Genomic DNA, 14,401 nt, shown 5'->3' with positions numbered 1-14,401 from the left:
GCTGTTCCTGCCTCCTCCTCACCTCGCGAGGCCTTCCGTGCTTCATACTTCTCGGAACTCCGGTTGCCTTTCTTCCGTCTGCACACGCGAAGCCCGCCATTGCAACCGTCATCCCCAGCGTGCTCCGACGAGGACAGCGAGATGACCTGAAGGCATGACCACATTTTGAAGCTTCTGCCGTCTTCTTCGCCCGCCGCTTTCGCGCCGACGGCGCATGCATTTGGATCCGTGCTGCAGGCCACGTGGTTGCGTGTTATTCGGAATGCTACGTTAGTCTTGCCTCGCGTGTGTTCTTGTGGTCTGCAGTGACAAACGGCTCCGTCAGTCTCCAGGCGAAAATGTCTGACTTTGGAGCAGAAAGTTCTGCTGATAAAAGAAGTGGAAAAAGGCCGCCGGCAGAAAACTGACATCGCGAAGGAATTTGGCATACCGCCGTCAACTTTATCAACTGTGTTGAAAAATAAGGACGCTGTGCTGGATGGCTTTGAAAAGAGCTTCTCGTCAAAGAGAAAGAGGAATCGTGATTCAAAATATCCGGAAGTGGAGGGTGCACTTCTACAGTGGCTGAAGAACGCCAGGAGCGCAAATCTCCCTGTAAATGGACCTGCACTTACTGCAAAAGCCGAAGCTCTCGCCCTCCAAATGGGGCATAAGGATTTCAAATGCAGCAATGGCTGGCTTGAGCGCTTCAAAAAACGACACGGCGTGACCTCGAAGACGATCGTTGGCGAAAGCGCAGCCGTGAGCCGCGACACTGTAGACGTATGGCGCCAACATCGGCTCCAAGCTCTACTTGAAAAATATGAAGACAAAGACATCTACAACCTTCATGAGGCAGCATTTTTCTACAAAATGCTACCGAATCGCACGTTCACGACCCCTGGCACATCCTCATCCGGAGGAAAACAGAGCAAGGAGCGTGTCACAGTGCTTTTTGGTGCTAATGCAACAGGCGAGGACAAGCTTCCCTTGTTGATACTGGGAAAGGCGGAGAAACCGCGGTGCTTCCGAAATGCAACTGTTCCAAATGAATGCGTCTACAGAAGCAATAAGCGAGCTTGGATGACTGCTGCAATTTTTGAAGACTATGTGCGCCTAATGGATAAACGGTTTGGCGCAAAGAATCGGCAAGTGCTCTTCATCATTGATAATTGTCCGAGCCATGGGAAGATCGACCACCTCAAGGCGATCACTTTGGAATTTTTGCCTGCCAACACTACCGCGGTATTGCAACCGATGGATCAGGGCATCATTGAGACCACCCGGAAGCTGTACCGCAAGGCTTTTTTGCAGCGCATGCTCACAGCGTATGATGCCAGCAAGAGTTACAGCATTGATTTGCTTGATGCGATCCATTTGCTAAACTTTTCATGGAAAGAACTTGCACCTTCGAAGATCGCCAACTGCTTTGCGCACGCTGGCTTTTCCCGTGCCGCCGTCACCGACCCTGACGATGACCAGCCTGACGATGACCAAACTTGCAGCGATTTGTACGAAGCTGTACATAAAATTGCTGGCGAAGAGGTAGACGGTGACTTCGACACATTCGCGTTGGCTGACGCGGCTGCTCCCGTGGTCGCTCCAGCGACGGACGCGGAAATAATTGACGCTGTTGGTGGCCCCGACGAGGACGAAGAGCCAGCAGACGAAGAGCCACGTGAAGTGCCAACTATGGTGCAGACACGGGAGTACCTACGCCTGCTACGAAATAAGGTTGAAGCCCGGTAAGAACTTCAAGCAACCAAAGCTCACTGCTTTTTTTGCAAATGAATAAAGTTTTGATTCACTGAAAATATTTATTTTGACTTGCTTGCAGTTTTGGTGCAATTAAAGCCCGACTGGTCAAGACTTTGTCAAGTGGTCGCGTATATCGAAATACCGCTTATAACGATTTTTTTCGCTGTCCCGCTGATTTCGTTATAACGAGGGATTACTGTATTTCTTGTTTTATTGCATAACAAAGTTCAAAGGTCAAAATATAGTATATAAATGTCACAAAAAAAAGCCATTTTAAAAATTTTGAACAAGAAATTAAAAAATCTACTTGCAACATTGTGTGCTCCACATATTTGGCTTCATGCTGAAAAAGAAATTATTACTCTATCAGCAATAGGTGCCGAGATATTAAGGCCACAAAACTGCAAGTGGTCGAGAATGCATGTTTTGAGAAAAGAGCAAAAAAGAAACAGGGCATTATTTAACAGACATTCACTGGTGCAGTGCACACATTTACAATTTAAAATGGCTATAAACCTCCAGGAATGTAGTCTCTCTGCTTTCCAACGTCCAAGTGTCGCCTCTTTCATTTTGATATGCAGTTGCAGCACATTCAGTTGTCACTTTTTCGGCTGCGCGAGTCATATGCAGGCAGCGTTTTTTTTTCTTTTTACGTACGTCGTTTTGCTACGTCCTCGCATCAAGACCGCGGTGAGGAACGTTTATTGCGGAAAAAAAATGTAATTTGGAGCTGTTTGCTGCTTCCCAGTGCTCTGCATTGCACTGGAAGCAAGTGAATTCCCCAAGAACTATGAACGAGGTCCGATCGGCGCAAACGCGCGGCGAGCTCTACGAAGACGACGTGTCCCGCAGTTTATGCATTGGAGAATAAGTTTGACGGCGATTCCTCATCCCCGTTCACTTTTTTAAATGCCAATATCGCCGCCGTATGTTTTACGCTTCGCCAATCTCGGCAAACTGTTTAGATCTGACGATCGTGAACTCCGCATCGCCAAGCGGACTGTCCGCCGCGCTGCCGTCATCGTCACGAACACAATCCGTCTACCGCTTCGTTGCTGGAGTTGGCGCGAGTTCAAGCTTTTCCTGTTTTGAGCTTATCTTTATGCTCATCTGCGGCCTGCGTTATCACTGTCGCGGCGGGTGCGACCGCTGGCAGTAGCAGTCCCCCGTGCTGGGGAACACGCTAGGCCTACTTCAGGCTCGTACACACGATCGTTCGGCGCACGATTTTCGTCGGCCTGAGCGCGCACAGCCGGGGCAGGGCATCACTTGAGATGATTATTCAACTTTTTTTTTTTTCACTTTTTTCACAAATTCTTGCCGTGAACGCACCTCGCGGTTCGGAATCAAGCGCGGCCGGCGTCACGTCTCCGCCGTCTCCCCACGGCTCGGGCGCGCCGAGCAGACGCCGTCAGCCAGCTCCACCAATGCGGTGACGCCTTATCGTCACGTGCACCCCGAAAGCCAATGGGATTGCAAATGCCACGTTTTCTTTTTTGCTGTTTTTTATGCGACCAATGGGCGAATGTAAACAGCAGAGGCGGCAATTTGAAGACGAAAGGCGGCTCTTTCGAATGAGACCAAGATGGCTACGGTGCCGCGCACAAAATGGGAGCTAAGCCTCGCGGGAAATGGTTGTTTCGGGGGTCGTTTTCGGCCCAAATTTGGGCGACATCGATTATATAAATTGGCATTGTGACTAAAATACCGACCCTAGAGATGAAAAACTTAGCAGATAGGTAGATAAAGAGCTACTGATTTCGCAAATCACATTTTCTAAAAAGTGATTTTTTCGCGATTTTTTGGTCCGAAAGACCCGTGTCCCCCCTTAAGGTGAGGGTGTTGACTTATATTCCCACTTGATCTATATATGGTTTATACGGTACATAAGAAAAGAAAAAACGAGTGTATTTTTTTTTTAAATTTATTTACTTCTTGAGAAACTTTGAATGTTTGGGGAATTATTGAAAAATATACTGTTAAAGCACGCACAGCAGTTATAAGGGGAGCCGATCCTACCACTTTTCGAACATTGATGCATCAGATCATTGCATTGCCCGTAATCTGGCTTGTGCAACAGTCGGCCTATGCTGTTTCTTCCGAGTGCGTATTTCGCCGCGTCACTCTCCGAGGAAGTAATAATAAAATTCCATGCCGGTATCAAGCATTTGCGTAGGAATTTTCTTTGCGCCAAACATTGCTTTTGTGATCGACATTTTATGCATTTATTTTAGCCACATGAAGGTCAAATTCAGCCTATTTTTTTCCCTTGTGTTGTCATGCAACTGCTGCCTATATAAGCCAGTTGAAGACAGTAAACGATGTTGTTAGTCAGCGCCTGTGTTAGCATCCGTATCTCTTGTTCTTGCTTTTGTTGCTACTGCGCTGCAGTCCTCAGTGCCATGTTTAGGTTTAATCAAAAAGAAATATTTTTCTGCTTGTCTAGCATATTCAGGCTTTAAGAAAAATAATGCCCTAGGAAAGGCGGTTGTTTTCAAGCTCAACATGGCAGCGTAAATTTTTTTGCGGGGTTGTGCAGATTTTTGTATAAAGTGTTGTAGTTGATGTGCGGAATCATTTCAAACGCCTAAATCCATATGCCAAAACTTGTCAAGTGAACACCACTTGTGTTTCAAAGGTGCACATTATGCTTCATATAGCGCAAGAAGAAAGTGGTTTTAATATTGGTGGCAAAATATGTCTGCTCACAGATACTGATGACATGCTATCCCACCTAATGTTCTTTTTTTTTTTTACAAGAAAACGTTTACTGCACACTCTGTGTAGTGTAGAAAAACTGCATTATTCTGTGAAACTTAGCTGAAAGGCCAGCACATCCTTTGTCAAGTCGTCATTTTGGTCCTTACTAAACCGCATCAGGAACAACGCTTAGATTTTTGTAAAAAGTATGCTGCACACAGCACTGTATCTTATTAAACCGCATCAAGAGCAACACTTAGATTTTTTTGTCAAAAGTGTGCTGCACGCAGCACTGTATTTTATTAAGCTGCATCAGGAACAACGCTTTTTGTCAAAAGTGTGCTGCACACAGCACTGTACCTTATTGAATCGCATCAGGAACAACACTTTTTTGTCAAAAGTGTACTGCACACAGCACTGTATCTTATTAAATGGCATCAAGAACAACACTTAGATTTTTGTCAAAAGTGTGCTGCACACAGCACGGTATCTTATTAAACCGCATCAGGAACAACACTTTTTGTCAAAAGTGTGCTGCACACAGCACTGTATCTTATTAAGCCGCATCAGGAACAACTTTTAATACAGTTAATTAATACAGTTAATCAGTAATTAATACAGTGCTGAGTGCACCACATGTTTGGCAAAAATCTGCCAGTGTTGTTCCTGATGCGGTTTAATAAGGACCGAAATGATGACGACAAAGCATGTGCTGGCCTTTGTTACAATGTAATTTAGCAATTTAAAATGAAAAACTATAGGAAATTTAAATGTTCCTTACAGTTGCATCCTTCAATGGATTTGAGATTTGTGGGTAGAAAATTCACTGGAGCATATCCACGTTGTGGTTTCGCAGGGGTGCTGAGATGCGTCTTGGAGAAGCGAAGGGGAAACCAAGAGAGATAGTGGCCCCCCTGGTCCAGCTGCCGACAGCCACCATCCGCCATGGAAGGCGACGGCATCTTTCCAGCTTTGTTCTCGCATTTGTTTTCTCGGCATGAACGGCCACGGTGCCTCCAACAAGGCCATTGTCGCATGGCTTGGATGTGGTCCCTTTATTTTAATTTTTTTACGGAGACATTGCTGACTTTTTTTTCTTTAGTAATATGTATATGTGATATGGTTTCCATTACTGCCTCTCTCCCCCTCAGGACCCTCATTCCCTGTTGAGATTAGGAGGGCAGTTTGCTTATGGCGATGTAAAACATGTGTGAATGTGAGTTTGTCTGTGTAGAATGTGTTTGTGTGCGGCATGTGCGTGTGAGTGCTGAAGAACAGTAGCTGTGAAGTGTGCGGGAAGGGGGGGAGGGGGCAGAGGGGGAAACACCGTTGAAGAAGTTTATGTTCAAGTGCTCCTCTGTCTTCTGTGTTGTCTTTCACGCTCGGCACCTGAGGTGCTTTGTTATCCTGTCATTGGCAGAAAAGAGTAAGCGCCAGTTGTTCCTGGCTGCTTGGCCAGAATGAGTAGTTTTGTGGCCCGTGCTGATTGACAGTGCTGTGAGTCTGTTGACGGTTGTCGTTATCGCATCACTGGACCACACTGCCTTCCAAGATTGTGCGCCAGCGTCATAGCATGCAGCGAGATGGCTCTTTCGATGGTAATGTGGAGATAGATACAGCTACTAGCAAGCACTTACAATTTCTTTCGTTCTCACATTGACACTTTTATAAGTGCGGGCACATTTTGTAGCAGTTGCTGTCATTCGTAATAATTATTTTTATGCCTGTGGTTTTCTTTTTCTATATCGCCAATATTAAGCAAACTGTCAAAGAAGCTACTCTATTTTGTATGTTCCTGCAAAAACAAGACAATAATCAATGTTGAGCGATTACCATTGAGGTATGACATGCGTGTTTAGCGGCAAGTGCACTTTTTGTGCATGGTCAGTTGCTTGAGTTCTAAGGTCATTTTACTTGGAGCATGTTTTTGCTGGATATGCAAATGAGTACTGGAGGTCCACGGTTATCATGCGCTGACTGCATCATACATTTATTTGCCTCACTGCGACCTCTTCTTTGGACTTCTTTGTACATTCCAAGTCAGATCATCAATCTTTTTCTTGTATGTGTGTTAAAAGCGCATGGCTTCACGACTTAAAAAGTGCACGTTCCTCTGTTAATTGAGAGGATTAGCTTTATGGTGTGTACAGGTATGGCCACTTTTGGCAAAGATCTTGTTTGCTAACAAGAAGAGATGGCAGCCTTACACATGTGCTCTTCTTTTACTCTACTTGAGAATCCAAAACGAGCATCTCTGTGGCACTGAATGTGCACTTTTTTTAGCATCATTTAATTCTCCTCTTTCTTGCTAGCAGAGGGGCCTCTTAACTTTTTGTACACAGCATGATCAAAATGTTCCACAGTGACTGGACCCATCGAAGTCTTCTGTCTGAACACTGTAGTCTTTGAAGGTGGTGTCTTCTGTGTTAAGCATCTAGTCTTTCTACTGTTCTCTTGTTTTTTTTTTTTTTTTAAATAAAGGTTACTGAGGCGCATGAGAATGGAACGGTAACATCTTATTTATTTCAATTGATTTTGTAGGGAACTTGCTAAAATGGCCGTGTACATTCTGGTACATTCTCCAGGAGCCTGCGTGGGGTGATCGGGGCTTCTGAATTGTTGGTTTTCCAGCAGTTCACCATAGTAGAAATGAAGCATATTAAATGTTCATGTGAAGAACTCTGTGAGACTTTCTTTTACCAGTGCCTTTGGTGGTCGCAGGAGGAAAGCTTTCACAACTAAGATTGCAAAAAGGTTTACGGTAAAAATGGTGCACTCATATTTATATGACTGAATTGAGTTTTTCTTCAACAATGCTCAGCAGCTGAAGCAAGTGAAGGTCCACATGGCCCCTGTTCTTTGTACTGTCTTAATCCTTAGCAGTGTTTTTTCCCCCTTTTATTGACCTTGTGGGCATTAAGGCTTGTCTTCTTTTTTTAACCTGCCTGCCTTCCACGAAACTCAGTCTGTGGCAAACATGCATTTCTGTAGAGAAAGAAATCGGAATCACCTTTGACTTGTGATCACGGTGTACATTCATGTGAATGTGTGATATGGTGTGTCACCACTGGTAGGAAGGATTAACATGTTCACCCGCAGAGACATGGAACATTCACACGATCACTGCTCTGGAACAAGTTGTATAGGAGGATTGTACAGTAAGACCAATAAAAATAAACTGTGTTGTCTTGTGGTAAAACATGGGCTCGGTGCATCATTGTACATAAAATGTAAAAGGGACGTATACACATGACTCAGTTCTTTTTGTAAAAGCAGAGCTACCACCTGAACATTCTTTGCTTACTCCTTGCCAAAACAAAATCGTCGGAAATGTCGAATTGGGGCAGTCAGTACACCCATAAACACCCTTGATCAAGGATATTGCATAAAGGGATTTCCACGAGAAATCTGAACAAGACTGACCATTATTTTGTGCACCTGTGAGACCATATTGGCTGAACAATCTGTGTATGTATTTGTTATTAGTTATTATTTGGACTGATTTCACAATCTCTTTTACACTCATAAAGTGCTGCTTCTATGACATTAATAGCTAACGAACGTTCTTTGAGCACATGCTTTTTCCAGAAATTGTCGCTGCATTTCATATGGCATGTTTTGCATGTGTATATTAGAAGCAGTCTGGTGTCTGTAAGTGTACTCCAAAAAGGCACTCAAGCTATGCACTGCAAAACGTAGTTAGTTCAGAATCATCAGGACAGCAAAAATATTCCAATTAATAGGATTTTCGCATTAACCGAGCACAGTGAAAGATGGGACGCTGCAAAGAAACTTTTTGTAAGAACATGTTTCCTTTATTGGTTTAAGCTTGTGAGTATTCATTGCCGCGTGAAAGTTGACTGGTGAACTTGTAGCGCTTGCTGGTCATCGTCGCCGCACTTTGTAGGTTCTCGCAGGATGTAATATCTTAAAGCAAGGAGACATTGGTGCACATGTAGAGCAGTAAACACGTGGCAATGCGCGATCACAAGAACTCTGGACCGAATGAAAATCAAAAGCAAAAGAAACTGCGCTCTCTCCAGTCTTTCGTATAGAAGCCCTAGCAGCGAATTGAACTGTGGATGGTCCTACTGTGTCGGATTCGGATCAGGCAATGCGGGAGACTATTGCTAGTTTGCTTTTGCGTTACCTACGCTCGTTAGAGCAGGCTACCACCTATGCAAACGAGCTGGGTAAACGACAACGCAATTCAAATTTTCTTCAGTGGAACCAATGCAGATCAACTTTTTGGCGCATGGGGACCTGCCAGAAATCGAGAACTAATACTAGCTACTCGCCGGCTGGTCTGGAAATTTAGACTTTGCAGAAAACGTCGGCTCCACGTTTTATGTCAACACCAATTTTAGATGGTCTTTATTTAAAGCAAGGTCAATGCCGGCGACTCAGTCCACGGCACTCCCCTCACAGTGACAGCGCAGGTCGGCTTTGCTCGCAGCTAACACATCGCAGGTATGGCTTTGCATTTGCCTACCCCCAACCACCCTACCAGCTGTTGCAAGATTATTCGGCGCCAGGGAGGCACTGCGAGACACGTGCCCAGACCTTTTGCTAGTCCGGAATGCTAAGAATTACGAATGGCACAATACAGAAGAAACTCTCAGGAGCGATCACTGCATCCTAAAAATAGAATTAGATTCAAACAAGATTTGCAAAAAGAGGGGAGCAGCTTGCGTCATCAATTGGGCAAAGTTCAGGGAAGTGGCAACCCCGGCACTCGGTGCCGAGGCGTCAAAATATAAGGATTGGGCCAAATCGCTAATTCAAACCAAGAACCGTTTCACGCACAAACTTTAGAGCACCAAAGTCGTGACCTAGTGGTTAGGGCGTCCGTCTTGGCTGCGGGAGGTGGTTCGTTCGAAACCCGCCGCCGGACACCCACCAGTAAAAATGGGTACAAGCGTCCCCCGGCCTGGCGCCCGGCTCTCACAGGGGTGTGCGCTTGGAAGAGGCTCCGCAAACCCCGCTGCGCTCCTTCTGGGGCAAAATAGTTTCGAACACTTCAGCCTGCAAAGGTGATTCGAGTTACCGTGTTTCACGGGGTTCAAAACTGAAAACGAGTTGTGTCCTGCACACGCGAAAACTCAGAAAAGCCTTGTTTCAAGTGCAAAACGCTTTAAGCCAGCATGTCGAAAGACGTAAAGGTTCACTGTCACTGATGAAGTTCACTTCTCAGAGATCACTGCAGTCCCATGGCAAGTCCGGATTTCCGGCCTGTCTGACTTTGCGGACCGCTGCAGCTGAGGCTCCAAGGGAGCACCCCAGGTGAGGCTCAAAGGAAGTACCCCTGCAAGACAAACAGAACCACCTTTGCAGGCTGCGAGGTTCGAAACTGGGTTTGGGCCCACTGCGGAGGAGGGGCGCGCAGCTGGGTTTACGGAGCCTCTCCCAAACGCACACCCCTGGAAAAGCCGAGCGCCAGGCCGGGGGACGCTTGTACCCATTTTTACCACCTCCCGCAGCCGAGACGGGTGCTCTAACCACTAGGCCACGGCTGCGGTAGGAAACCACCTCCTACACTTGTGGGAAGCTAGGAGGTCTCTTACTAAGAGATGGAAAAAACCAACACCACCGTAAGCTTAAAATTAGAATTTCCCAGATAACTAAGCAGGAGGAAACATAAATGTGGTCTCTAGCAAAAACCAACTGGATATCCAGATGCGATTCTCCAAGACACCCTCAGCACGAAAAGTACATAGAGCCTTCTCGGGTGCCTCATTGAGCCTAATAAATCCAAAGACTAACAGAGGAGGAACTGAAGAAGGGCACTCAATGACTTCAATGGCACGGACGAACAGCTCGTGACAAACTAAAAGAGAGATGCTTATGTACGACCGTGGATAAAGGTGAGGAATTTATTACACTGGAGATAAAAACCCAAAATTAGATGCAGAATTCACCGTCGGGGAAATTAAAACCTCATAATGAGTATGAGGTGAGGAACGACACCGGGAGGCGACCAGATAACAGTCAGCATTCTGAAAATTTTAAACGCCACCAATTGCGACGAGAAAACATTTAGCTACATATAAAACTTATTAGAAAATCGGAAATCTTATATCAAATTGGGAATTGAAAAATTCGGACCATCTATATGGGAACCCGAGGAACGCCTCAAGGAGCTTTTCTCTCTCCGCTGCTCTTTAACGTTGTCCTCATGGTCTCCCAGAGAGGCTCAACAGTGTGGATGGCGTACGCCACGCCATCTATGTGGACGACATTACTATGTGGTCGTTCCGGGGCAACCTAGGGCAGATGGAAGAGGCCCTCCAAAAGGCCGCCTTAGTAGTAGAAAACCGCTCGGGAGTGTGGTCTAGAGTGCGTTCCGAATAAATCAGAACTTTTGCACATTGCAAAGCATAAAGACCCAGGACATATATACCCATTTACCTAAACGCATATGCCCCACCGGGGTGGTGCAGTGGTAAGACGCCCGACTACTGTGCCGGAGTTCCCGGGTTTGAACCAGACCGCGGCGGCAGCGTTTCGATGGAGGCGAAACGAAGTGGCGTCCGTGTGCTGTGCGATGTCAGCGCACGTTAAAGATCCCGAGGTCAGGTGGTCGAAATTACTCCGTAGCCCTCCACTACGGCTCCTCTTTCTCTTTCCACTTTCATTCCCACCTTCATCCCTTCCCTTACGGCGCGGTTCGGGTGTCCACAGAGCAAGTGTGACAGATACTGCGCCTTTCTCTTCCTGTGAACCAATTATTATTATTATTATTATTATTATTATTATTATTATTATTATTATTATTATTATTATTATTATTATTATTATTCCGATACCAGAGGTGAACACACTTCGGGTATTGGGGTTACAAATTGATAACAGCGGGGTAACAATGCCACAGCCCTGAAAAATTTAAAGTCCACCTGCGGACAAACTAGTAGTGTGATTGGCAGGATACCCGTAAAGCACGGTGGACTTCTTCAAAAAGAAACTGTTCGCCTGGTTCAGGCGTTCGTCGTTAGTCATGTGGTGTACGCGGCGCCCTATCTCATGCTGGAAGAGCGACCGCGGGACACTGGACGCGATGATTCGGGCGGCGGTTAAAAAGTTATGGCCGATTTGAACAGTTAATCAAATACGAAGTAGGTATGTAGCAACGCTTATCCCCGTTATACCTTTCATGCATTACCACACACATCTGCGATTTACACTCTCTCCAATATCTTCCCTCAGCTCACGCAAGAGGTGGCCAGCAGTCACAAAGACAAACAGCGCCAACGGTTGCGCTTCCAAAACACACAACACAAACCTAAGGCCCAAATCCCGATCGCTGCCCTTGGGGCGGCGGTTTCAAAGGGACGTACTTCCAGGAGTCTTTCCGAGAAGACACCGACAGCAGCTCTCTCTATCGCGCATTCTCCCCAGCCCGTGTTTAACCGAGCGACAAAGCAGTTAGCGCCGAACCAACAATTACTGCGCTTACTCTGTTCTTTTTAGCTACTCTGGTTTGTCTCCATCGCGGCACGGTCGAAGCGCGACTTTTCCAATCTGAACGGACCGAACCGATGGCGTCGCCCGGCCGCCTGCACGACCGTCATAAATAAACTCGCGTGAAAATGCCACTTGACCTTGGCCGCCCCTTCGGAAGCCATCCCGCGACAGTGAACCAGCGGTGAACACCGTTTTTGGGAGAATCCCGCAAACTCAACTCCCCCTTCGCTGCCAGCCTTGCGTGAACTTCAGCGTCCAAACGGCCGCGTCTACGCCGACTGTCAATTTATGGGCCTCCGGATTTCCGGTTCTGCCTTCGGAACCGTTGTACTTCAGCACGTCGAGCACGGCGAACCTGCGCTGCAGTGCCAGGTGACCCGGCTTCATCCATTGCGGCACGAACTTCGAAGCAAACGCACACACGCTTGTGCAACGCTGCCCAGCGACGACCGCCACGTCCGCAACTGGCACGCCCCTCTCTCACTATCTTACTCTAACTGGGTTTCATTTTTTGCTGTGCGATGTCAGCGCACGTTAAAGGTCCCCAGGTTGTCGAAATTACTCCGTAGCCCTCCACTAAGGCTCCTCTTTCTCTCTTTCCACTTTCACTCCCACCTTCCTCCCTTCCCTTACGGCGCGGTTGCGGCGTCCACAGAAAACAAGTGAGACAGTTACCGCGCCTTTCCCTTCCTATAAATAAATCAAATCATGCGGTAGCTCCGCCCCCTCAGTGTTAAGTCGCGTGATGCGGGCGTCGTCACTTTTTCTTCCTCCTCTTTAAGTTCACGGAGAGATGGATGGACATATAGAGAGAGAGCGGCTTCTACTACAACTCTGCGGCCGCTCCACCTCCTCAGTGCTGAGCCGCGAGACGCGCGCGTAGCCACCTTCTCTGATTGATTGATTTATAGGAAGGGAAAGGCGCGGTAACTGTCTCACTTGTTTTCTGTGGACACCAGCAAAAAAAAAAAAAAAAAAAAACAAGTGAGGCAGCCACCTTCTCTTTCTCCACTTCAAGTTCACGAAGAGAGAAAGAGAGAGTGATCGGCTTCGGACAGACATCGGCGAAATCAGGGATTGCGGCTAGCAGTGAGCGTCTACGGAGCGCCTGCTCCAACTTAGAATTCATAATACAATAGGGGAGCTGATTGAGGCCTACAGAACAAGCCGAATTTCCAGGCTGTCGGTGACCAGTACCGGCAGGCAAGTCCTCCCTCATTCTCGGGCTTCTCCCCACCATTGAAAACAGAGTGGACATCCCGGAAGTGTGGAACAATACTTTGACGGTTAGGCCGCTCCCCAAAAACAATTGGGAGTATAATCAGGGAAGGCGTGAAGCGAAGGCAAAATTTATACAAATAACTATGGCAGTAAGACAGGCACATATTACGTGGATGCAGCGAGTTCCACCGAGGATGGCATCAGCTCACATTGCTGCTGTGCACGAAGGAAGGCAGGTGAACGGGCTCTCAGTAAAAACTAACGACGCTTTAATGTTGGAGGAAGTGGCGATTGCACTAGCCGCTACCTACTGCGACGCAGCCTACATAATGTCGGACTCGCAATAGGCCTGCCGAAATTGCGTGCGGTGTAGGATAGAGCCACTCGCCCGCAGAATATTATTGTCACATACGAAAAATTCATATTCAGCTACTAGTAAAAGAACAGGTTATATGGGTGCCCGGTCACCAAGGGGTGGAGGGGAGTATGCTGACCTATACCACATGGTGTGGGCTTGCCAGAAAAAAATACAAAAATAAAAGTTATAAAACAGCCAACTAGGGAGGGCTGGGAGGCGGCCCTGTCCAGCTCGGACCTGGAAGCCCAGCGTGTCCTGGTCCAGAGAGTTCGGGCAGCGGCGGCAGCCAATGGCGTGCCGGAATAGGGTCTGCCACTCAGCTCTACAACCATACGCACCTCCCTTCCCAAATAAATTCATTGTAAATAAATGTTTTCTCCTCCTCCTCATCGGCGCCAGTAAGGAAAATTTGGTTTGTCGATGCGCAAAGAAAGAGTGCGTAAGCTCACTCAAGAATTCATTAAAGCGTGGACTCACGGGCCCCAGTCACCGCACCAATCGCGAAACCTCGGTTCGTCTCTTCATATTCGGCCGCATCTACGTAAACAACCAGCTGGTTTCCTTTGTATTTGGTGTGTAGTGCACGTGTCCACCACGCAATAGCCTTTCGCCTCATCTCAGTTCAGTGGTCCAAAGTGCCCCGTAGAATATTTAACTTGTGGCGTCAACATTTATAGCAGAGTTTTTGCTGCAGTTCTTGTTAGAAGCTATCCGCGATACCAAAAACGGAATTGAAATTTTGCAATCGCACTGCAGGAAATCAGGGGATTCGGCAGCATGCTTTCAGAATTGTTAGCTCAATTGCTGTGATGTTAGCGTTTTCCCGCGTGACTTTCAAGATCTGGAGTTTGCGGCAGGAGAACGGTGGCTGCTTTAGCAGGTCTAGGCTATTTTTGGGCTATACGCTCTCTGCAAAATTTGATG

General features: G+C 46.9%; 1 protein-coding gene across 6 annotated transcripts in view; it reads left to right on the top strand.

The window, feature by feature from the left end:
* LOC146190537 (NPC intracellular cholesterol transporter 1-like) overlaps positions 1 to 7,636 on the top strand; it is a 104,160-nt gene extending 96,524 nt beyond the window's left edge. For all 6 annotated transcript variants that reach the window (XM_084600939.1, XM_084600938.1, XM_084600937.1 and 3 more), the window contains one exon: positions 5,294 to 7,636. In XM_084600939.1, the coding sequence (XP_084457065.1) occupies positions 5,294 to 5,343 (50 nt within the window). In that variant the 3' untranslated portion in view covers positions 5,344 to 7,636. The remainder of the gene's footprint in view (positions 1 to 5,293) is intronic.
* Positions 7,637 to 14,401: the final 6,765 nt, after the last annotated feature.

The sequence above is a fragment of the Amblyomma maculatum genome, chromosome 4 (genome assembly GCF_055883805.1).
Source record: "Amblyomma maculatum isolate TAMU_Amacu chromosome 4, ASM5588380v1, whole genome shotgun sequence".
NCBI classification, from domain to species: domain Eukaryota; kingdom Metazoa; phylum Arthropoda; class Arachnida; order Ixodida; family Ixodidae; genus Amblyomma; species Amblyomma maculatum.
This window is presented reverse-complemented; position numbering and strand designations above follow the sequence as displayed.